This window comes from Salvelinus sp. IW2-2015, linkage group LG26 (assembly GCF_002910315.2).
Source record: "Salvelinus sp. IW2-2015 linkage group LG26, ASM291031v2, whole genome shotgun sequence".
Classification (NCBI taxonomy): domain Eukaryota; kingdom Metazoa; phylum Chordata; class Actinopteri; order Salmoniformes; family Salmonidae; genus Salvelinus; species Salvelinus sp. IW2-2015.
This window is the reverse complement of record NC_036866.1, coordinates 17,410,215-17,436,825: the sequence shown is the minus strand read 5'-3', so window position 1 is coordinate 17,436,825 and position 26,611 is coordinate 17,410,215. Positions and strand designations below refer to the sequence as shown.

The following is a 26,611-nucleotide window of genomic DNA, read 5'->3' as shown; positions in this document are numbered from 1 at the left end:
TAGCTACTTTGCAATTACTTAGCATGTTAGCCCTAACCCTTAACCCTTTTAGCTAACCCTTCCCCTAACCCTTTTAGCTAACCCCTCTCCTAACTTTAACCTAACTCCTAACCTTAACCCCTAGCCACCAAGCTAACGTTAGGAACAACAAATTGGAATTCGTAATATAGCATACATTTGCAAATTCATAAAATATTAAACCTTTAGCAAATTTGTAACATATGGTACGAATTGCAATTCGTAACATATTGTATGAATTGCAATGTGTACCCTATCATAYGAATTGTAATTCCTAACATATCATACGAAATGGATGATGGATGTTCACAAWTTAATACATACCATATGAACCATAACATACAATGCAAAAAACAAAGTCCTTTGAAACCTGATGCAAATTTGATGCTATGTCAAACATTATAGTCAYATGTTATACAGGGGTAAATTATTTATATAAATTACAGCTTTATCTCTCACACACATTGCAGCAAACTTTCGCCCATTACCTAAAGCAGACTAAGCCCGCTATGGGAATCTGCTGCGCTGTACAAAGTGGCGTGCTCTCTTAAAGCACCATACCAAATGGAACATCTCAGATTTGCGTACAGAAAAATACGAAAAGTTTTGAGACCACACTGGGCAGTGGGATGGGCAGGGGACAGCAGGGGTGAGAGGGGTGGCATAGGAATCTCTTACCTAAAACCCTTTCAATTAAACTTTCCTGGGTTGGAAAGGCAGTGCATAAAGAGAAGTGAGCTCATACAGATCCTATTAAATTACTGCGTTACCCTGTAGATGATAGACAAAWTGACTTTCATCAGGGGGTTATTGGGCTCAGTAGGCCTAATATCCCCCCAAAACATTTGGTATTTAATAACTAATAACCATGAAATAAAATGTAACTTTTGTACCACTTTGTTACTGCCTGTTTGGAATTCACAAATCACAATATGCTACTGATGCGCATTATTTGCATAGCCTTGGGCACAACTTTATAGGATGGTTACTCTGACCTAAAATGTCACAGATTAATATAATTCTGATCATGGACAGGTTCATTATGACTTATTTTGGACACTTGATTGATCAGTTTCAACTAACTTCCACAATATAATCCACCTTCACAAAGGATGCATCTGGTTCCTGATCACTGGTTCCTGACTCACRTTCTGTGCTGCTCATTGTTTGGAAGATTGAAATAAAGCATATCAGGCTATTACTGAGTTAAAAATCTCTCTTAACTACACACCAAAGATTCCCTACATAAGGGAGCACATCACACCTTCTCTGGTGGTGACATTGAAAAATGTAATATTGAGCAGAAAGTTAAGGAAAGAAAGTGTTTTATTGAGCTACAGTGGGTGGGACTGTTGCTGAACAGGCCAGCCAAATTGGCTGCCAAGCTAAATGAGCTAATACATTGGTACTGGACCAGAATGACAGCGTGTTTGTTTCACTGAAAAAAAAGAGAGAGAGAGAGAGAGAGAGAGAGAGAGAGAGAGAGAGAGAGAGAGAGAGAGAGAGAGAGAGAGAGAGAGAGAGAGAGAGAGAGAGAGAGAGAGAGAGAGAGAGAGAGAGAGATAGATAGAGAGAGAGAGAGAGAGAGAGAGAGAGAGAGAGAGAGAGAGAGAGAGAGAGAGAGAGAGAGAGAGAGAGAGAGAGAGAGAGAGAGAGAGAGAGAGAGAGAGAGAGATTGTATCCCTTTCTTTTCACTTTCCTCAGTGAAAACAATGTCCTGAGAAAATGTCAAATTGGCTTCTTACCAAAATACCGTACGACAGACCATGTGTACACACTGCAAACCCTTATTGACAAACAAACAAAAGCAAAGTATTCTCATGCTTTGTTGATTTCAAAAAAGCTTTTGACTCAATTTGGCATGAGTGTCTGCTATACAAACTGATGGCAAGCAATGTTGGGTAAAAAAATATGGCATTATAAAATCAATGTACACAAACAACACGTTTGGCAACAAACACACATATTTATTTTCTCAGGGCCGTATGGTGAGACAGGGGTACAGCTTGAGCCCCACCCTCTTCAACATACARTGAGTGTACAAAACATTAAGAACACCTTCCTAATATTGAGTTTCACCTCACAACCCCCTTCAGAAAAGCCTCAATTTGTTGKGGCATGGACTCTACAAGGTGTCGAAAGCATTCCACAGGGATGTTGGAACTCCCGAGTGGCGCAGCGGTCTAAGACACTACATGGCAGTGCTAGAGGCATCACTACAGATGTGGATGTGGGTGGGGCTAGGTCTACATAAGGGTGCTAATTTTAAAAAACGTACAAAAGCTCTGACGAAGGCCGTGARGCCGATACGTAAGCTTATTAAAGATCAGTGMTACTATCAAGAGCAGTGTGCGGTTTCCGTTTTCWTTCATCTTGTTCAACTGTTACCATGCACCTGCAAAAAATATTGCTCAGATGTGCGAGTGCCTTTTGAATTTKTATTCTTTAGTAGATTGCCATAGGCAAAGAACGGGGTGAAACTGAGCCATTAATCTGCCAGTCTAAATCAAATGTCTAGACATGATTTAAACATCTAAACAAAGCCTCAAAAGCAACCACTTCAGACATAGGTACTTTAGCTACTGGTGGAGCCATTTAACCTTTATAGAAGCATTATTACCATTATACCATTATTTACTGTACATTGAAGGACACTTTCCACTTTTTAGAGATAGATGAATGAGGATGATCACAGGAACCCACGTTACTTAGATACACTAGTAAGACAAGGACAGGATATACAGTTGAAGTCGGAAGTTTACATACACCTTTGCCAAATACATTTAAACTCAGTTTTTCACAATTCCTGACATTTAATCCTAGTAAAAATTSCCTGTYTTAGGTCARTTAGGATCACCACTTTATTTGAAGAATGTGAAATGTCAGAATAATAGTAGAGAGAATGATTTATTTCAGCTTTTATTTCTTTCATCACATTCCCAGTGGGTCAGAAGTTTACATACACGTCATCCCGTTTTTAGAGCATTGCCTTTAAATTGTTAACTTGGGTCAAACCTGTCAGGTAGCCTTCCACAAGCTTCCCACAATAAGTTGGTGTGAATTTTGGCCATTCCTCCTGACAGACGGTGTAACTGAGTCAGATTTGTAGGCCTCCTTGTTCGCACACACTTTTTCAGTTCTGCCCACAAATTCTGTAGAATGAGGTCAGGGCTTTGTGATGGTAACTCCAATACCTTGACTTTGTTGTCCTTAAGCCATTTTACCACAACTTTGGAAGTATGCTTGGGGTCAATGTCCATTTGGAAGACCCATTTGCGACCAAGCTTTAACTTCCTGACTGATGTCTTGAGATGTAGCTTCAATATATCCACATAATGTTCCATTCCTCATGATGCCATCTATTTTGTGGAGTGCACCAGTCCTCCTGCAGCAAAGCACCCCCACAACATGATGCTCTACCCCCGTGCTTCAGGTTGGGATGGTTTCTTTGGATTGCAAGCCTCCCCTTTTCCTCCAACATAACGATGGTCATTATGACCAAACAGTTCTATTTTGTTTCATCAAACCAGAGAACATTTCTCCAAAAAGTACAATCTTTTCTCCCCATGTGGCAGTTGCAAACCGTAGTCAGGCTTTTTTATGGCGGTTTTGGAGCAGTGGCTTCTTCCTTGCTGATCGGCCTTTCAGGTATATGTCGATATAGGATTCGTTTTACTGTGGATATAGATACTTTGTACTTGTTTCCTCCAGCATTTTCACAAGGTCCTTTGCTGTTGTTCTGGATTGATTTGCACTTTTCGCACCAAAGTACGTTCATCTCTAGGAGACAGAACGCGTCTCCTTCCTAGCAGTATGCCGGCTGCGGGTCCATGGTGTTTATACTTGCGTACTATTGTTTGTACAGATGAAGGTGGTACCTTTAGGCATTTGGAAATTGCTCCCAAGGATGAACCAGACTTGTGGAGGTCTACAATTTTTTTTCTGAGGTCTTGGCTGATTTCTTTTGATTTTCCCATCATGTCAAGCAAAGAGGCACTGAGTTTGAAGGTAGGCCTTGAAATACATCCACTGGTACACCTCCAATTGACTCAAATATGTCAATTAGCCTATCAAAAGCTTCTAGAGCCATGACATTCTGTGAATTTTCAAGCTGTTTAAGCACAGTCAACTTAGTGTATGTAAACTTCTGACCCACTGGAATTGTGATACAGGAATTATAAGTGAAATAATCTGTCTGTAAACAATTGTTGGAAAAATGACTGTTGTCATGCACAAAATAGATAAAGTCCTAACCGACTTGCCAAAACTATAGTTTGTTAACAAGAAATTTGTGGATGGTTTGAAAAACGAGTATTAATGACTCCAACCTGAGTGTATGTAAACTTCCGACTTCAACTGTAGCTTGGCATTAATCACACATAAATACACACTTACCTAAAAATAAGTCAACTGAATTCAATTATCCTTCAAGAAACACACACCCAAACACCTATCACTAAGCTCACACACAAGCACACAGACGGTGTGCAGAGCCCAACCTATTCTGATGAAAATATCACATAACTGAGAAGGCATTAGAAGATACYTCACCCCTGCCTGACATTGTAACAGGTATGTTAATACACCTTGAAATGTAAGCATATTGTAGAGGGACGAAAGTGGAGCTATGAATTAAACAGGAATACTACACACTTCAGCTTTAGCTGTCAATGTACACATTCAAATAACAACTACTACAAGTRGCAGACAGTGGCTTTACACAAATGCAGTCTGACGTCACTACAGGTTACTGGTAAGATCTTCTCTGTGATCTAGACTCAGATAAGGCTTAATACTATTGACAAAACTTTTCATTAAATCAAATTATATTTGTCACATGCGCCGAATACAACAGGTTTAATGCTTACTTACGAGCACCTTCCCAACAATGCAGTTAAAAGGTAAAAATAATAAMGCAAATAAGACAAAAAAGGAAATAGTAACACAATCAAATAACAATAACGAGGCTATATACAAGGAATACTGGTACCAAGTCAATGTGCACGGGTACAAGGTAGTTGAGGCAATATGTACATGTAGGTAGGGGTAAAAGTGACTGGSCAATCAGGATAGRTAATAAACTGAGTAGCAGCAGCGTATATGAAGTGTGAAGGTGTGTCTATGCGTGGCGTTAATATGCATGTGTGTGTTTTGTGTGTGTGAGGGTRTGTAGTGTGTGAGTGTGTGTTGGAGTGTCAATATAGTGTGACTGTGAGTCCAGTGAGTGTGCATAGAGCCARTGCAAGAATGTCAGTGCAAAGAAAAGGGRTGCAATGCAAATAGTCTGGGTAACCATTTGATTAACTGTTCAGCAGTCTTATGGCTTGGGGGTAGAAGCTGTTCAGGAGTCTGTTGGTCCCAGACTTGGCGCTTCGGTACTGTTTGCCGTGKGGTAGCAGAGAGAACAGTCTATGACTTGGGAGGCTGGAGTCTTTGACAATTTTTAGGGTCTTCCTCTGACACTCTGGCCCTGCTATATAGGCCCCAGTGATGTACTGTGCCGTATGCATTACCCTCTTTAGCACCTTGCGGTCGGATGCTAAGTAGTTGCCATACCAAGTGGTGATGCAGCCAATCAAGATGCTCACAATAGTGCAGCTGTAGAACTTTTTGAGGATCTGAGGGCCCATGCCAAATCTTTTCAGCCTCCTGAGGGGGAAGAGGYGTTGTCGTGCCTTCTTCAYGACTGTGTTGGTGTGTTTGGACCATGATAGGTCCTTAGTGATGTTGACACCAAGGAATTTGAAGCTCTCGGYCTGCTCCACTACAGCCCCGTCGATCAATGCATTTCAGTTCCACCCTTCTGTGTATTTATTCTGACTATATAGACTACCCAAATTCTGATCTTATCAGTGAATGAAAATGAGAAAAAGTACACACGTATTCAACTTCATTATAGTGGTGTAAAGTACTYTAAAGTCTTAAATACTTTAAAGTACACTTTAGTAGTGTTTTGKGGTATCTGTACTTTACTATTTATATTTTGGACAACTTTTACTTCACTACATTCCTAAAGAAAATAATGTACTTTTTACTCCATACATTTTCCATGACACGCCAAAGTACTCGTTACATTTTGAATGCTTAGCAGGACAGGAAAATGGTCGAATTCACACACTTATCAAGAGAACATCCGTTGTCATCTCTACTGCCTCTGATCTGGTGGACTGACTAAACACAAATGCTTTGTTTGTAAATTATGTCTGAGTGTMCAAGTGTGCCCCTGGTAATATGTAAATTAAATAAACATTGTGCTGTCTGGTTTGCTTAATATAAGAAATTTGAAATMATTTATACTTTGTTTTACTTTTGATACTAAAGTATATTTAAAACCAAATACTTTTAGACTTTTACTCAAGTAGTATTTTACTAGGTGGCTGTCACTTTTACTGGAGTCATTATCTATATGGTATCTTAACTTTTACTGAAGTATGACAATTAGGTACTTTTTCCACCACTGCTTTATTAACAGAGCCAAGAGCTATGTACAAAATAAAACTGATTCATAAAAAACTAGACATTTCTTTTCCACATTCACAAATAATCACAAATCTGTTTTCAACATTTACACAGCACCAGCTAACGTTACATAGCTAACTGAAAATCAATCATTCCATAACAGTTCATTAGCACAACAGATGTAAAAGGACTGATGAAGCTGAATATTTGAATGCCTTTTGTGTGTAGCGATGTGTACTTGTGATGTTTAAGTAAATGTATATGTAAAGGCAAGGAAAATACTGAATCCTGTGTGTGTGTTGATCTTCTGAACATTTGGCCATTGTACTGTAAGTTGTTTGGTGATGTGGCCTCTTCCCTCCACAGTACCTCAGTATGGGAGGCGAACAGTTTCACTGAATCAAAAGTGGTGCTGTTTCAAGAGTGGTATAGGTACAGTCGGCAGCACCTGATTCTGGAAAACAAAGGTCTGAATCCTGTTGAAAACCCAGAGGAAGATAAGCAACACACTGACGTACTGGATCCAGGCAAATTTGATCATCTCCCAGAACCCAGGCCGATAGGTGGAGGCTCAGTCAAGGAAATACTGTGGGTGTGTTTGCCAAGCCCCCCTTTCCCTTACTTTCTATACGTAAACGGTTAATCTGATTCTGCCAATTTAATACTTGAAAAATATATATACTATCCTTTCTTTAATTACTTTAACTATTATTATCATTACTGTTATTGTTGCCATCATTGTCTGTTTCATGTTTCTTTAGCAGCAGTGGCCWTGCCATTCATGGTAATAAAGAATCTAAATCATCATCATATTTGTCTTCCCTGCACTTGTAGGCCTAGATAAATTAAACATTSAATATAACATTGATACCAGTGCAAGAAATCATATAGACAAAGAGACCATAAGGAAAGTAAACATGGATGTCTGGCCTTTGTGAACTCACCAAAGCATGTGCATTGTCAAACTGGTTAGGCTGCATCTAACACAAACAGAGAGAAAGATATATTTTCATAAGACTTTTCAACACACACACAGACACACAATAAAGGATATCTGATAACCTCCACTGGGTAGCGGACTTCAGCATTTATCTGGAAGGGAGTACCAGCAGCTCGACCCACAGTCCATACTGGACTTGGACAGGACAGAAACGTTGTCACTGTGTGAGAAAGAGGAAGTGTGAGAGTGAGAAATAACAGGCAAACACATAAGTGGGCTAATTATGTGTAATCAGACAACTCAACAGTGATCAACTTATAGAAACATGGCARGTGAGAATTCCCACTTACAGTTTCTATCCTGATAGGATCCAATGACGTTGGCAAGATCATATGCGCTTGCAAACGGACTTGCTCCATCAATTACTGATACCTAGATTATAACAGAGGACAATATAAGTCAAGAAGCACACAAAATATAAGTTAAGTACACAAAGCAGTATTTAAACATTGATTACGGGTTGTATCACTGCCTGGTATGGCAACTGCTCGGCCTCCGACCGCAAGGCACTACAGAAGGTAGTGCGTATCGCCCAGTACATCATTGGGGGGCCAAGCTTCCTGCCATCTAGGACCTCTATACCAGGCGGTGTCAGAGGAAGGCCCTAGTCATAGAMTGTACTCTCTAATACCGCACGGCAAGTGGTATAGGAGCGCCAAGTCAAGGTCCAAAAGGCTTCTTAACAGCTTCTATCCCCAAGCTATAGGACTCCTGAACAGCTAATCAAAGGGCTACCCAGACCCCTTTTTATGCTGCTGCCACTGTTTATTATCTATGCATAGTCACTTTAACTCTACCAAAAAGGTGCATATTACCTCGACTAACCGGTGCCCCCGCACATTGACTCTGTACCGGTACCCCCTGTATATAGCCTCGTTATTGTTATTTTACTGTTGCCGTTTAATTATTTACTTACTTTTATTTTCAATTTTTTACTTCTCTTTTTTACTTAACACTAATTTTTCTTAAAACTTCTTAAAGCATTGTTGGTTAAGAGCTTGTAAGTAAGCATTTCACTGTAACCTGTTGTATTCAGCGCATGTGACAAATACAATTTGATTTGATTAAGATTCCCGGACATAAGGTTTGTCACTGTCATGATATATTCAGGTGCACTGAAGTATGACACCAATATTTGACTTTTGGGAGTAAATGCTTGTAGTGTCAATATTGTAGCAGTATTGTAGCGCCACAATATTACAATGATGGAGCTTTGTTTAAGTGTATACTTTGTTATACAAACTGTTGGGGTGTATGTGTGTAAAGGATGTCACGCCACTTCCACCTGATTCGCCTGATACTGATGAACCCTGAAGCGCCTTTCCCAGTCGCACCATCATATATCTAGCTATTTGGCAGCACAAGTGGAGAAACTTCAGACTGCAGACTGAGCTTCACAGATCCCCATCTGCTACATGTGCTCATTGAAGTCCCAGCAGGAGTAGGTCAAAGTTGCCCCTACCACTAATACAGCGTCAGGTAACCTAATGGTTAATATAAAGATTGAGGGTAATTTTATTCTAAACCTGTGGTTAAGGGCCATGTCTACAATGAACAATACGATGTGTTGTGTGTCTGTGTGTGTGTGTGAGAGAGAGATACAGAGAGAATGTGCCCTCACATTGTATACAGTGTGTAGACCACGGTGTGGAAGTGGGGTTCTCTGCTGGAGCCGCAGATCTCCACTGATGAAGAGCTGAGAGCCAGGAACTGAAGAGGAATGCTGCACAAAGGCCAGTGTCTGCATCACCACAGTTGACATTCTCTGCAAAGAGAGAAGAGAGACAGATGGAAGTGAAATACAAAAAGAGACTGTAGTAGTGAGAGGAACTGTATGGATGTAGTGAATGCATTGGACATTGTGTCGGACTGAATGAGGGGGGCGGGGGCGACGACATACAAACAGCTGGTAGGAGAAGGTGAGTAGTAGCTGGATGCTGTACACTTGTTCATCAGACCGAAGGGGAAGGTCAAGTTGGAATTTCAAACGGTCCAACTTCCCATCCTGATTCTGGTCTTCCTCTCGCACCTGCATTCACAACATTCCCAGAGATCAGTGAGTGATCTTTATGTGTCACTTAAGAAGCACCATCTTAATAGTACTATTCATACTTACCGAGATAGAAGGAATTCTGAGGTTAGTCCCTTGCATGTTATTAAAATTGGGAAAGGTGCTCCACGCAACATAGTCACCACTAGTGCTTGTTGCTGCAATTATCAGAACCTGGTACTGGAACCGAACAACAGGTTGCTCTTCATATGTACTCCTCTTTACCCAGAACCCTAAATAGAACATAGGAATACCAGAATATTGTATCAAATCTAAGTGTCTACAACAACGAGAACATTTAGCTAAGGTTAACAATAGAGGATTTGCAACATACATTGATTTCAATTAGATAGCGATGATAGTGTCGGGAAGGTTATCTTGCTGGAGTTCTATCACCTTGAGAAAGGTGCTAGCGTTTAACTGAATTAATTCCATAACAAGCTATATCAAGATCATCGAGTTCAACTCGAGCTAGCTACCTATGTAAAACATTTTGCAATTAACTGACGTTACCTTGGCTCCTGTAAGCAACCAGGAGGGGTGGGATGTAGGTGAGACACAAGACAATACCAAGAAACAACGTGGCTTTGGTGCAAACGCTTGTTTTGTATCTAATTGAAGCAGGGTGAGAATAGACTTCATAAAAAGCCATGACGAATAGTTTTTAGCAAGGGGTGTTGGCTAGAGTTAGTAGTAGCTACAAGGCTAATGTGGGTATTTTGCAAGAGAGGTCGTGGCGTTCCAACATAAATCTAGGGCTTGTAACCAGCTAATAGCTAAATCCAAAAGCACAAGTCAGCTCTCGAAAAACAGTTGGCAGTATCACGTTTAGGAGGTCCTTCCAGGAAAGTGTTATTGACTTCGAATCGAATTCTCCAAAAAGTCGCGCCACTTTGTCTTGCTAGCTTAAAACTACTTCCCGTTGTTTAGCGTTCAGAGGTTACCATGGCTGCAGCCGCTGATTTCCTGGCAACAAATCCTGATTGTACCAAAGACTTTTTACAACTAAATCAAGATAGACCATGGGCTGACATTTCCAATGTGAACACATTGGAGCGAGTCATAGTGGGCAGAGGCACTAGGTGGGCAGAGCCAAGCATGAGCAAGCGAGATCCTATTGGTGCGTTCTAGGTTACGTCTGCATATTTCCGTTAGGGAATGCCTACTCTGTGAAGTGTGCGTATGCAATAACTCAATTCGCCTTTGCGCTCCTAAACAACGCAATTTAAAAAAAACTTTTGCAAAGGGTCTGCAAAGGGTCCACAAAACTTAATCCACTCTATTCATAACACATTCTAGTTTGGGGAATATAAAACTGTATTGAAATCAAATGTTTAATCGATGAGAAAACGTGCAGAATATCGTCCAAAATCCATCTAGGTCCATCTTCTCCCAACGACGGACAGCGGGCTTCCTCCCACTACCATATTTGGTAGTGAGTGGAAACGCAAAACGGATGAAATATCTGTCTCATTGTTCTATCTGTGGTTTTACAGTTGACAATCCCCCCTCCCCGGCCCCCCTACAAAATAGAAATGGTACAACCAAACAGTGACATCACCGTCACCTCCTTGTGCTAGACAGGCGTTCGAAGGGTTGCTGCTACATTGTTTACATTTTAGTTGTTACATTGTATCGTTTTACATAAAATCGACAATAACCTGCCTGTTTACACGTTCAGGTTTGAATTTCAACATCACGTCATAGCGCGAGGATTCTGCAAAAATGAAATGGATGTTTAAAGAGGATCATTCCCTCGGTAATGGGATTTTAATTATGTCACATGTAATTGCCTGTGTAATCTCCTGTACAGATTTAGTTATCGGTTTTGAAGTGCCAAACTGATGATGGGATGAGCAGAATAGATTGCATGTGCCGTACGTTGGGCCACAAACACACAAATAAGGCTTGGAGCTTGAACAAAAGGCTAATATGGTGCATGTGTTCACGTACTGGCCTACAGGTTATTCATAAAATAATGTATTTTATAAACACCATCATAACTTTTACTCGAATCACAAGTAGGCCAACGTTACCCTCCCTGAACCTTACTGGTTCCCTCAGTAATGCATATTATGCATGTATATTAAGGTAATTAAGTATAGGGAACATAATAGCACACTATTWAAAAAAWAWATATATAAACAGCATTTATTAATGCAGGTTATTACATTGAGAATATATATTTTTTAAAGAGACAAAATTGAGAGAGAGAACTGTCCCAACATATAAGCAGTTCTAAACTACCAGTTAGTTATATGACTAAAAACGCACATTTGTCCCCTATTCTAAATGTGTTTTCATGTACTTTACACCATTTTCTTACTTTAATCTTATCACTTGATATAGGATCTACTCAATTATGTCTAATTATAGGGCTTATATCTAGGCTAATGAAACTGACAGCATTGAACCTCAATGGAATCCTCACACTAATACTGTTTTCACACTATTGTGTCAAATCCGGTCCAAACTGTTCTGTTCTGGCTTTGATATTTTCTTTTCACATAGTCCTTTTCAGCTTGGCATCTGTGGTGGGTGTGTAAACAGCCCAGTACTGCTCAGCTTGGCTGTACTTGGCTCACCTCAGTAGTTTGAAAGGGGTTCTAGTGGCATGCATGACACGGCATGGCTGCCAGAAACCAGCTATATAATGGCAAAGGTTGAGCTCTAGTCTAGTAAATCTACCATTAACTCATATAGCTATCTAGATCATTACTATGTTTGAAACATTAGTTGAAAGTTGACAGACATATGTGTTGAGATACATGTATGTACAGTGCATTCGGAAAATGTTCAGATCCCTTCCCTCTTTCCACATTTTGTTACGTTACAGCCTTATTCTAAAATGTATTAAATAAATAAAAATCCTCATCAATCTACACACAATACCCCACAATGACAAAGCGAAAACAGGTTTAGACATTTTGGAATGTATAAAAAAACAAAAACAGAAATACCTTATTTACATAAGTATTCAGACCCTTTGCCAAGAGACTCAAAATTGAGCTCCGATGCATCCTATTTCCATTCATCATCCTTGAGATGTTTCCACAACTTCATTGGAGTCCACCTGTGGTAAATTCAATTGATTGGACATGATTGGAAAGACACACACCTGTCTATATAAGGTCCCACAGTTAACAGTGCATGTCAGAGCAAAAACCAAGCCATGAGGTCAAAGGAATTGTCCGTAGAGCTCCGAGACAGGATTGTGTCGAGGCACAGATCTGGGGAAGGGTACCAAAACATTTCTGCAGCATTGAAGGTCCCCAAGAACACAGTGGCCTCCATTATTCTAAAATGGAAGAAGTTTGGAACCACCAAGACTCTTCCTAGAGCTGGCCACCCGTCCAAACTGAGCAATCGTGGTAGAAGGGCCTTGGTCAGGGAGGTGACCAAGAACCGATGGTCACTCTGACAGAGCTCCAAAATCCTCTGTGGAGATGGGAGAACCTTCCAAAATGACAACCATCTCTGCAGCACTCCACCAATCAGGCCTTTATAGTAGAGTGGCCAGACAGAAGCCAGTCCTTAGTAAAAGGCACATGACAGCCCGCTTGAAGTTTTCCAAAAGGCACCCAAAGGACTCTCAGACCATGAGAAACAAGATTCTCTAGTCTGATTAAACCAAGATTAAACTCTTTGACCTGAATGCCAACTGTAACATCTGGAGGAAACCTGGCACCATCCCTACGGTGAAGTATGGTGGTGGCAGCATCATGCTGTGGGGATATTTTTCAGCCGCACGGACTGGGAGACCAGTCAGGATTGATGGAAAGATGAACGGTGCAAAGTACAGAGAGATCCTTGATGGAAACCTTCTCCAGAGCCCTCAGGACCTAAGAATGGGGCGAAGACAAGACAACACAGGAGTGGCTCCGGGACAAATAGCTGTTCAGCGACACTCCCCATCTAACCTGACAGCTTGAGAGGATCTGCAGATAAGAAACTCCCCAAATACAAGTGTGCCAAGCTTGTAGCGTCATACCCAAGAAGACTTGAGGCTGTAATCGCTGCCAAAGGTGCTTCAACAAAGTACTGAGTAAAGGGTCTGAATATTTATGTAAATGTGATATTTCAGTTTTAATTTTTTTATAAATTTGTAAACATTTCTAAAAAACTGTTTTTGCTTTGTCATTATGGGGTATTGTGTGTAGATTGATGAGGGGAAAAAACAATTTAATACATTTTAGATTAAGGTTGTAACGTAACAAAATGTGGAAAAAGTTAAGGCATCTGAATACTTTCCAAATGCACTGTATTGGCATTGCACATTGCTTCCACATGGAATGCTTTGAACAAGTGTGTTCCCTCACATCGTCAGTAGAACATCTCCCAAATGACTCTATTACTACCTACTATTACTGTTTACTGTGCTGTCTCAGTCTTCTGTTTATCTGCTGTCTTAAGTGAATGGAGGTAAATGTATGAGCTGTGGAAAGGAATTTCCTTTTAGGAGGACAATAAATCTATCTAATCTAATGTAATTAGCTATATCATGCCACTACCTATGCCTGTGCATCTAATCCTACTTTTTTCTTCTCTTTCTCAGAACACCGATGTGTGGAGTCTGCCAAAATACGCAACAAATATCCTGACAGGGTACCGGTGAGTGAATGAAAGGGATCGACCTTGAGGTTAGAGTGTTTTCCTGTGTTAGTGTCTATGCACCCTCAGCGGGTCTTAATCAACCGGATGCATCCGGTTTTCAGCGGAAATGGAAAGCTAAAGCTAGTCTGTGACGCAACTTCTACTTTTCGTGCGCCGGTACTTGGGCAACTAGTACGTTTAAAAAAATCTCCCCTTTGGCCTGGATGTGTCAATGTGTAGTTCATACATGCATAATCTATAAGCAGAATTACTGTTTTACCTCAATTAGCCACGAAATACCTAGTTTGAAGGCTGTGCGTCGCCATTTACCCTACATTTACCTCCACAGGCCAGCCACCTAGCAATTAGAGTYTCAGCCAATGAGGTTCAACCCCTCACCAATTAAGTGACAGATAGGAAGTAGAGCAAAAGAGAGAGAGAGAGAGAGCAATGACGTGGTGCACATATCTGCACATTTGTGAAGTAGTACGCAATTTTTGGGACCACGCTACTTTCAAAACTACTGGCTAAAAAGTATACAAATGTTCTGGAGATTATCTTTAACAAGGTGACACTCCATCTTAACTCCTCATCCACATATACTGGATTGGTTGAACAGCGCAGAAGAGAACATCAGACCGTTTTTTTTCTCGTCAAGACCTGAAAGAAAGAAATGCTGTATTTATTTTACGCCTTGTGCTGGGGAGAAAAAAAGGCCATTCTAAAATGTGCAGTTTTGTCACACAACAAAATGCCACAGATGTCTCAAATTTTGAAGGAGCGTGCAATTGCAATGCTGACTGCAGGAATGTCCACCAGAGATGTTGCCAGAGAATTTGATGTAATTCAGTAAAATCGTTGAAATTGTTACATGTTGCATTTATATTTATGTTCAGTATAGTTATAGTTGATCAATTATTATTATTTATTCATTGTTGTGTCATTTTTACCCACTTTATCTCCCCAATTTCATGATTACAATCTTGTCTCATCCCTGCAACTCCCCAACTGGCTTGGGAGAGGTGAAGGTTGAGTCATGYATCCTCTGAAACATGACCCGCCAAGCCGCACTTCTTAACCCGGAAGCCAGCTCCACCGATGTGTTGGAGGAAACACCGTTCAACTGACGACCAAAGTCAGCCTGCAGGCGCCCGGCCCGCCACAAGGAGTCAAATTTGTACGCTCCCTCAAAACTTGAGACATCTGTGGCATTGTGTTGTGTGACAAAACTGTACCTTTTATTGTCCCCAGCACAAGGTGTAAGGGTCATGCTGTTTAATCAGCTTCTTGATATACCACACCAGTCAGGTGGATGAATTATCTTGGCAAAGGAGAAATCCTTACTAACAGGGATGTAAATCAAATTTGTGCACAAAATTTGAGCGAAATAAGGTTTTTGTGCATATGGAAAATTTAKGGGATATTTTATTTTAGCTCACGAAACATGGGACCAACACTTTACATGTTGCGTTTTATATTTTTGCTCAGTATAAATACTGCACTCTGCCCCACAAAACGTATTTGCTAGATTCATGATAGTGTTGTTAGAAGAAGCCAAGGAATGTGAACTTCAAAACATGATGTCGTTTTATTGGAAATTGTAGCTGTTGTTTGTTGGTAAGTAATTAATCTTCTAACTTCTGACTTGATTTACTGCAGCTAGAAAGAGATCCATTGATGGCTTCTAAAACAGCTTTATCTACAGATTGGTAGATGCTATTCCTAATCCATTTTCAGATTTTAAAAGCAGAGAAGTAGGGGAAGATTTCATACCATCTATGCTTTTGTCTGACTTGTTGGGGAAGTGGTCAAAAGGGCAGTTGTTTGCAAGGAAGTTTGTCGAAGATTGATGCTGGGGCTTTTGCTTCGCAAGCCCCACAACAATTAATTTGAAGAATTTATCTGCATGGTATGTTTTGTTGGCTAGCTAGCCAGACAGTTTTAGAGGAATTCTTCACCCCCCAAAAATTGAATTAACTGCCAATATGCCAACATTCCGTTTATGTCTGTTTACATATATTTTAGAGGCTGTTTATACAGAAAATGTGTATAAAACCCATATAAACTGTACTTATAAAATTATATGACAATATTGTAGGGCGACAATAATTATTTTACACAATTTCTTCTATTTCACATGCCTTACTTTTATTTTCCTGCACAAGTAAAATCAGGATGTGCATAACTGACGCCTCTACTGCCATTCATTCCAAGTAGACTGGTCTGGATTTTCCCCTGACATTTTCACCCCCTTCTGTAACTTTTAGGGTTGATGACATAGCCCCTCTAGTAATTTAATAGGATTTCTACGGGCGCTTTCACATATCCCTTTTATGATCCGGATCCTGGAGCGTTTTATAACCTGATCCGCGTTATAAAGCATGAATGAAATGCAAACAAACCCTGACTGAAACGAATCCTGGACCTGCTTGAGTAGCGGGTCCAAGATCCAGGACCAGAGAGACCCTGTTCTACACCTGTTTCAATGTGTTATACGTCAATGTACAAAAATGTCATTATTGGAACGATGTACCTGGCTGAATAAATATTAAATAAATAAAATATTGAGCACACTGGATTGTGTAAAATCTCTGGAATGTTTATTTTTGGCTGTGCGTACGTCATAACACAAAAGGATGTTATACGTCATATCCCTGTTAGTGTGTGTGTGTGTGTATGTGTGTATGTGTGTGTGTGTGTGTGTGTGTGTGTTTAAATATGTTATTAATCTGCTTCTCAGGTGATAGTGGAGAAAGTGTCTGGCTCACAGATAGTGGACATCGACAAGAGAAAATACTTGGTCCCTTCTGACATCACAGTGGCCCAGTTCATGTGGATCATCAGGAAGCGCATCCAGCTGCCCTCGGAGAAAGCTATTTTTCTCTTTGTTGACAAAACTGTTCCCCAGTCCAGGTGAGATTAAATTGACTTAATTGGAGGAAGGGGTGGGGGCTGTGAGTAGTATTTCTCAAAACACTGGATGAGTCCTGAGTGCATTGTTTTTCACTCTGTCCCGATGATCTACCGTGTTATACAACCATCCACATTTTACTTTTTGTCTTCAAGAACTGTTGCATTCTTAGACCAGCCTAGGTTTAATCGCATGTGGTCGGTATGTGCATTTGTTTGTGTCTATCTCTGTAACTAAAGACAATAAACCTTCAGTTTCAGTCTCTGTTAAATCAATCTCCCTGTGAAAGAGAGTATAGCCACACCAATCTCCTTCGCTTACACCTAATCTTGGTTAATACAGAACTAAAATCTCACGTAATTTGATCAGACATCAGACATTATGTTACRTAGTCTCTCAACAAGAAATGACTTTCACGTATTCACACCTACAGATCTACCCCAATCACACTCTCTCTAGCTGGGTCTGATTGTGAGTACTATCTGTCAAAAACCTGTAAAATACATATATCTACCAATGCATTATGTGGGTGGACTATACACATGGTTATGGGGTTTGACTGATTAAACCTTGAAATTAGATTCTTAAAAACTCAGCTTCCTTGTTTATCTATAGACAATACCATTCTGATGAAAGATAAAATTTTTGAACAGATCACGGGTGACTCGGATATCAGATGAGTTCCTGAATGTTTATTGTATGTGGGGAGTGTATAGGAGGATTGATTGATTTTCAGCTTATAGAATGGCAACGCGAGACTAATAGAGGAGTGAATGTATGTTCATGCATTTGTGTTCTGAGTTCGAAATTTGTCTGGTTGGAGGATGTATCTGTTTTAAATCTTTGTGTGTTCTGGAAAATGTATGTTCAAAATGTGACAAATGTCTTTCTCTATCCTGCAGTCTGACAATGGGACAGCTATATGAGAAAGAGAGAGATGAGGATGGCTTTCTGTACATGGCGTACAGTGGCGAAAACACATTTGGTTTCTAGGCCTTCACACAAAGTTGAGTTGACACAACCCTTGATTGTACCGCTATCATAATAGAGAAAGATGTGTGGAAGAAGTGTGTTAGAAACCTCAACATTAATCATGCATTTGTATTACTAGTATCACTCATAGCATATTATATTGAAACTATAAATTGTACATTTGATTACTTTTAGGTAAAGAATGTTGTTACATTATTATTAGCAGTTTAACATATTAATGTAATCTATGATATACAGTAATAACGGTTTTGTTTTAATTTATAAATGTTGTTTGATTTGTTTATTATCTTTAAAGATGATATATACCAATACTTTGAATATATGAAAGGTAAGGTAGCTTGATGACCAATAAAAACACATAAAATGGCTCTTATTCTCTGTACTCATTCAAAACAACAATTGAATTTTCTTAACAGAAAAATATTCACAGATGCATATATCATTCTGGACACATACAGGAACAAAGACTGTCACACATACTGTATATATTGACTCAGATCTCATGAACATATCTACCACTTTTCCTCATTCCACTTTACCACATTCCTCAAAGCTCTCCATAGACACATTAAACTAGAATTGTAATAATTATTATTAAGACAAAGCAACCAAAAGGGCTAGGAGGGGACACTGACCACGTGTGTAACGGCTGTCGTCGGTGGAAGAAGGTGAGGACCAAGGTGCAGCGTGGTAAGTGTTCATCTTATTTAATGAAAGTGAACACTTCAAAATACAAAACAACAAAGTGAAAACCAAAACAGTTCTATCTGGTGCAGACACACAAAGACTGAAAATAACCACCCACAAAACCCAACAGAAAACAGGCTACCTAAATATGGTTCCCAATCAGGGGCAACGATTGACAGCTGCCTCTGATTGAGAACCATATCAGGCCAAACACAGAAATAGAAAATCATAGAAAAACTAACATAGACGACCCACCCAACTCACGCCCTGACCATACTAAAACAAAAGACAAAACAAAGGAACTAAGGTCCGAACGTGACAACGTGAGCTCCAAACTCTTTTTAAACTCAGGTCTTTGCATGTCCTGACAAAATTGGTCATTGCTTCCTTGGCTCATCTACAAGTACAATAATGCTTCATGACAGTGTATGACTGTGTGCTTTCACCTGTGCTTGAATGTCCCTCCAAAATCACACAGCATTATGTACAAACTGGTCTCTCAGTCCCTTGTTGCTGTAAGCAACAAAGTCGTGCTGTTCTTAAGTGAAACAGCAGCAGGTTTAGGTCACTGCGGAGCCACAGTGGGAAGGCCTCTGAGCGCAGCTGCAGCCAGGCCTGCTGGTATGACAGAGCCGCCTGCTAGTAGTCCCAGTACATCTGGACCCAGCTAACAATTCTAGTGAGGGAGAACGTTTTTGTAATGTTACCCGTAGTATTCCCCTAATGTTTGAGTCTACAGTTTTCCGTTAATTAGGCGGACATTCTATCTATAGCTAGGTTTCCATCCAGTTGGCGAGAGATGTTCATGAAAATATTCTAAAATACACATAAAAACATTTTCCCACCAGAGATGTGTTAACATCAAATTGACTGGTTGCGAATTAAAGGCTGTGCGTGATGATGTAGTGCACATAAAAATACCTTTTGTGGTTAAATTCCCATTTACCGAATAAAAAATACAAGTTAAATGGGTTTCCATCGCATTTTAAACTCTATTGATGGTTTTCTCACAAAACATGTTGCATTATATAGTGAGTGTGCCCCTGCTGGTATTGGCACGTGCGCTCTAGTCAACAGCTCACAGATACAATGCAGGTGTAGCCTACATGATGAGATTATTAAGGACAAAGGAGCGAAAATGTTATTTGTCAAATGGCAGGCCAAGCCTCGATGATCATGTCATCACCAGAATACGACTCAATATGTATTGGAAAGGAAATTGCACATCAAATTACAGAAATACTCATCATAAACATTGAAAAAAGATACAAGTGTTAAACATACAAATAAAGATCAACTTCTCCTTAATGCAACCGCTGTGTCAGCTTTCAAAAAGGCTTTACTGCAAAAGCACACTTTGCGATTATGTTAGGTCAGCGCCTAGCCACAGAAAGCCATACAGCCATTTTCCAACTAAGGATAGGTGTCACAAAAGTCAGAAATAGCATTACAATTAATCACTTACCTTTGATGATCTTCATCTGGTGGCAATCCCAGGTCTCCATGTTAGACAATAAATGTTCGTTTTGTTCGATAATGTCCCTCTTTATGACCAAAAACTTCCTTTGTGTTCGCGCGTTTAGTCCAGTAATCCTATTGCACAAGGCACGKGCACTAAGTCCAGACGAAAAGTTTTTAAAAAGTACAATAGACGTTCGTAGAAACATGTCAAACGATGTTTAAAATCAATCCTCAGGTTGYTTTTGTCATAAATAATCAATAATATTTCAACCGGACAAAAGCTTCGTCAATAGAAAAGGAGAAACAAGAAAGGCGCGCTCCCGATCACGTGCTTGGTTCATGGATGGAAATTTCCACTGTCCTCTCATTGAAAGTGCTGTATCTCCCTAATTTTTCAGAGTAAAAGCCTGAAACAATGCCTAAAGACTGATCACGTGTAGAGGAAGCCATAGAGCTCGTGAGCTGGGTCCTAAGTCTTTGTATAGGCTTTCAATGGAAAAACAGCCTTTCAAAATAATAGTACTTCCTGGTTGGATTTTCCTCAGGTTTTCGCCTGCCATATCAGTTCTGTTATACTCACATTATTTTAACAGTTTTKACATTATTTTAACAGTTTTGGAAACTTTAGAGTGTTTTCTATCCAAATCTACTAATTATATGCATATCCTAGCTTCTGGGCCTGAGTAGCAGGCAATTTAATTTGGGCACGCTTTTCATCCAAAATTCCGAATGCTGCCCCCTACCTTAGTGAAGTTAACGAGCTTATCGCCTTGCACTTTCACCACCCTGTGAAGTTCATCATAACTTATTTCATCTGTAGCTTAATAAACTGCATGCTTTCCCAGTGCAGCTAGGCAGGGTCGTGTTTCGGAGGACACACGGTTGGTTCTCGACCTTCTCCTCTCCCGAGTCCGTACGAGAGTTGCAGCGATGGGACAWGACTGTAACTACCAACTGGATATCACGGAATTGGGGCGAAAAAGTCAAACATGTCAACGTGTGACTCCAAGTTTACTTTGATATGATGGTTATTATATCAATATTTGCTCATAAAAGCATTTCAACCGACATTTCTCGTATAATTAATTTCACAGACACAAAAAGATCTCACCTTGTCCAGTGTATTTTGTTTTGTCGACATTTGGAAAGTTTACCGAAATGTTCTGTTTTCATCAGGCCTGTCATTAAATGTTTGATCTGACATGTACTTTGCTCGCATAAAAAGGTTGGATGGAAACCTGGTTTATGTTAGCAAAAACCTTCTGAGAACCTTTTWAGCATGTTTTGTCGTTAGGATAATATTCCATCAATGTCCCACCAAACATACACAGAACATGGTTGACATGTCCTCAGAATATAAGATATTAATGTTCTAAACACGTTTCATGAGAACGTTGCAAGAACATTCATTTGTCTAGTTTTCTATGGGGTTAGGAGAATGTTCCATCAACGTCCCACCAAACATGGTTGCCATATTTTCAGAATATAAGATATTAATGTTCTAGACACATTTCATGAGAACCTTGCAAGAACATTCCTGTCCAGTTTTCTGAGGGTTAGGAGAATATTCCTTCTATCAACGTCCCAACAAACATACACAGAAGATGGTTGCCATGTTCTCAGAACATAAGATATGAATGGTCTAGACACATTTCATGGAAATGTTGCAAGAACATTTCTGTGTATCAGTTGTTAGGACACTGCCTGAGGGTCCCAAAGAAATGTGTATAATAATCATTACACATCACGCCTTGTTACAGTTCACCTGATTGGTGAAACACTGATCCATTCATAGCTCTTTGTCTGTTGGGATACTCACACACAGTACTTTTAACATACAGTGTTTTCAACTTACATATTTGATGTACTTTGACATACATGATTACATTATGCATGTTCATTTATACAGTAATAATATTTAACAGTATTCACCTGGGATTTGAACTCACAACCTCTTGGTTCCATGGTACACCGATCTTCCTGCTACATCACCATGTTCATGTCATGTATCGGTTAATCTGACTAATCTCATCATTGATTTGATTGACTTATTTCAGCAATTAAAGGGCTTTAAATATAGTTGTATTTTGTTGCTGGGGCAGAATATTCCATCAACGTCCCACCAAACATACACAGAACATATCCCAGGTGAAGTATTAATAATAACTATATAAATGAACATGCACAATGTAATCAACTAGGTCAAAGTGTCAAATATGTAAATTGAAAACACAATCCAGGCCCTGATTGGTGAACCACTGAACCATTCATAGCTCTTTGTCTATTGGAAAGGTCAGGGATACTCACACACACACACACAGCTTTTAACATACATGTTCGACAAGAGTAACAAGGTGTGATACGTTAACTTTTTTTTCCTTGTATTAGTCATCTCAGGGATCCTACTTGAAAACGTAACAGAGTAGCAATTTCCAGTTTTGCTCATCTCTAAACAGTAAATAAAGATGAAATCATAAAATGACACTAAAACTGTTTAGGACTTCACTAAATACTTCATAATAACAAACCATAGGTTAAAAGATGCAGAGTTGTCCTTTAAGACTCAAAACTATCTCCTGCATACTATCACCATTTATTTACATCCTTTAGGAGTCAATCATTCTCTGTCCCATTGGAGTGCAGCTATATTTAACTGTCCGGGGGACAGTTAAGCCCAATGAGTGCTTTCTATTTTTTTTAAAGGATCATGTTACCAGTTAATAAGATTGTGAAAGCTCAAATACATACACTTGCACATACACACATACACACACTCTGCTGCTAATGTCGAAGCCTCTCCACTCGAACTCAGACACAGGAAATTAAGTGGTGTTGGCGGGCATGGAGGAATGAGGTGGATGTGCAGGCTGATGAGATGCAGGGTCTGGGTCTCAGAGACCGAAACACACAGGAATCCTTGGGACATGTTTCCAAACCCTGGAAATAAATCCTTAGTTTTCTCAGTAGTGTAAAAAGGGTTCATTCCATAGAAGTAGAATGATTCATTCTCATTCAATGGTTCATTCACCACCTCACCTCCTGTCACCTCAGATTAATACGTCATGGTAATGGTGACTGGGTTTCTGTATTTGTTGTTTCTGTTTGTTTGTGTCTGTAGGGGAAAGGACCTCCCCAGCTAACAAGAAATGTTCCCATAACTTTAGAGAATGTTCCCTTAAGAGTCTCATTAGGTCATTAACTAACATTTTCATAACAATGTTCCCGTGATGTGCAAGGAATATTTCCAAGAGACCATTGCCTTAATGTCAAATAGAASTTACCCAGAATGTGGTTACCATGTCCTCAGAAATTAAGATATTAATGTTATAGACAGGTTTCATGGGAACACTACAAGAACAGTCATGTGTCCAGTTTACTGAGGGTTAGGAGAATATTGCATCAACGTACCACCAAATATACTGTACACAGAACATAGTTGCCACGTTTTCAGAACATAAGATATTCATGTACTAGTCATGTGTCATGGGAACATTGCAAGAACATTCATGTGTCCTGTTTTCTGAGGGTTAGGAAAATATTTCATCAATGTCCCACCTAACATACAAAGAACATGGTTGCCATGTTCTCTGTAATATAAGATATTAATGTTCTAAACACGTTTCATGGGAACCTTGCAGGAACATTTCTGTGTATCAGAAACAAGAAACATTATTTTTTTCATTATGTTCTGAGAACATGGCAATCATGTAATGTGTACAGTATGTTTTGGGAGACAATGATAAAATATTCTCCTAACCCTCATAAAATTGGACCTATGAAACCTGTCTAGAACATTCATATCTTAAATTCTTGGTAACCACATTGTGGGTAAGTTCTATTATATTTTACATTTTTACATTAATGGTCTCTTGGAAACATTCCTTGCACATCACGGGAACATTCCTATGAAATTGTTAGTTAATTACTGTCAGGACCCGGTGCGAGAAACAGTCACTAATAATTGGCAGAACCCAGAAGATGAGGCAGACACAGCAGTACTAGAGATGGTGGTTTAATAAAAATAGATATCTTCCAAAATACAAAGAAAATCCACAAAGTGGTAAAAACAGCAAGGGAAAAAACAAACCTCAAAAGACTAATCCAAAAATACACGAGAACAAAACCAGAGAACCTCTGGAAAATCCAACAAGAGAAAATATAAGATCACAACAAGGCTTGGGCTGGGGCTGGGTGCTAACATACAAACACTGAGCAAGGAACTAAGGAACACACAGGGTTTAAATACTAACAAGGGAATGACTTACAGGTGCAAACAATAATTAGGGCAAGAAAAACAAAAGGTACAAAAAAGGTGCAAGGGGGACATCTAGTGAACAAAACCTGAACAGTCCTGGCCAAAACCTGACAAATTACCTAATGAGACTCTTAAGGGAACATTCTCTGAAGTTGTGGGAACGTTTGTTGTTAGATGGAAAGCTCCTTTCCCCTACAGACACAAACAAACAGAAACAACAAATACAGAAACTCAGTGTCCGTTACCATGACGCATTAACTTCTAAATCACAAGACCTGAGGTGACATGAGGTGACATGTGGTGAATGAAACATATAATACGAATTCATCAGTTTATGTCTATGGAATTAGCCCTTTTTACACCACTGAGGAAATAAAGGATTTATTTCCAGGGTGTGGAAACATGTCCCTAGGATTCCTGTCCTCTGTGTTTCTGTCTCTAAGGCCCAGACCCTGCATCTCATCAGCCTGGACATCCACCTCATTCCTCCATGCCCAGCCAACACCGCTTCATTTCCTGTGTCTGAGTTCGAGTGGAGAGGCTTTGACATTAGCAGCAGAGTGTGTGTATGTGTGTATGTGTGTATGTGCAGGTGTATTTGAGCTTTCACAATCTTATTAACTGGTAACTTGATCCTTTCACAAAAGCATTAATTGGGCATACTGCTCCTATGAACAATTAAATGTAGCTGCACTCAAATGGGACAGAGAATGGTTAACTCCTAAATTACCTAACTAAATGGCGATAGTGTGCAGGAGGTTTTCTGTTACGTTTTCAAGTAGGATCAGTAGGATGACTAACACAATAAATTATGGGWAGTCATTTTCAGCAATCTATATAACCCGTCTGTAGATTTCTGATCATATTAGAACTCCCTGCTATATGTTGTTGTGGTTGTCTTTGTCTAATAACATCTCTAAATATTTTAAATAGATGCTCAAAAACCTACAGAATGATATTTATAGTCAGCTTACTCAAATATTTTTATGTTGTTCAAGGCTCAAACTCCCATGATTCCATTCTGCAAAACCACTCCCCTCATCACCAACTGAAGTTGCAGCTCTGGCAGCACTCGTGCACTTTCCAAATAGCCTATGTTTTCATATTGAATTTCTGGTAGCCGTCATACTTTTATTAGTTCCAATAGGCCTCCATGGTTGTTGGATGGTTGCTTGGACGGTCGCTGAGGCTGTATTTGTCTGTAGTTGTTGAAAACACTTTATTTCAGATACAGTAGGTTTAGCTACTTATCCAGCTAAACATTTTATGGAGAGAGAAAGCTTTTGTAATGATACCCGTAATGTTCCCCTAAAGTTTTCTGTTAGTTTGAGGAACGTTCTATCTATGTTGGCAAAAACAAACTGAGAACCTTGTTAGCATGTTTTTGCATTAGAGTTAGGAGAACATTCCGTTAATGTCAATCAGAACATACCCAGAACGTAGTTGCCATGTTCTCAGAACACAAGATATGAATGTTCTAGATACGTTTCATGGAAATGTTGCAAGAACATTCATGTGTCCAGTTTTATGAGGGTTAGGAGAATATTCCATCAACGTCCCACCAAATATACACAGTTTCATGTTTTATTAGTCATATGCCACCATGTCTGTGTCATGTTTCCTGCCTGGTCTCATAGACTAGACGTGACATAGTAAATCGGGGACACTCAAATTAGTATGATACAGTATGTTACATTTGGTATGGTTAGATAAGACAAAATTACTTAAAAGCCAATATCAAAACTATGGTGGTTGGTCAGGGTGGATGGGTAGGCTTATAAYGCGAATGTCTAGCAACCCAAAGGTATAACGTGGAACATCTAGCTACCCAAAGGTTGTGTGTTCTAATCTCATCACAGACAACTTTAGCTAATTAGCAACTTTGCAAGTACTTACTACTTTTTAGCTACTTTGCAACTACTTACATGTTAGCTAACCCTTCCCCTAACCTTAACCCTTTAACCTAACTCCGAACCTTAACCTTAACCCTAACCCCTAGCCTAGCTAAATTAGCCACATATTTAATATTAACGTTAGCCACCTAGCTAACGTTAGACACAACAAATTGGAATTGTTAATATATGATACGTTTTCCAAATTCATAACATATTGTACGAATTTAAATTCATAACATATCATATGAAATGAATGATGTACATCCACAAATTAATACATACCATATGA

At 39.6% G+C, this 26,611-nt stretch overlaps 2 protein-coding genes across 2 annotated transcripts; one reads left to right on the top strand and one right to left on the bottom strand.

Annotated features, from left to right (window-relative positions):
* Positions 1–6,782: 6,782 nt before the first annotated feature.
* Positions 6,783–10,512, bottom strand: tmem231 (transmembrane protein 231). Its single transcript, XM_023972125.2, has 7 exons — positions 10,041–10,512; positions 9,594–9,760; positions 9,378–9,506; positions 9,099–9,242; positions 7,768–7,849; positions 7,532–7,637; positions 6,783–7,040 (listed from the first exon to the last, which is right to left on the bottom strand). Exons 1-7 carry the CDS (start codon positions 10,177–10,179, stop codon positions 6,878–6,880), a joined length of 930 nt encoding a protein of 309 aa, XP_023827893.1. The 5' UTR covers positions 10,180–10,512; the 3' UTR covers positions 6,783–6,877.
* Positions 10,513–11,053: 541 nt separating this feature from the next.
* On the top strand, positions 11,054–18,392 carry gabarapl2 (GABA(A) receptor-associated protein like 2). Its single transcript, XM_023972213.2, has 4 exons — positions 11,054–11,286; positions 14,083–14,138; positions 16,861–17,033; positions 17,934–18,392. The coding sequence occupies exons 1-4, from the start codon at positions 11,253–11,255 to the stop codon at positions 18,022–18,024; spliced, it is 354 nt and encodes a 117-aa protein (XP_023827981.1). The 5' UTR covers positions 11,054–11,252; the 3' UTR covers positions 18,025–18,392.
* The last annotated feature ends 8,219 nt before the right edge of the window (positions 18,393–26,611 follow it).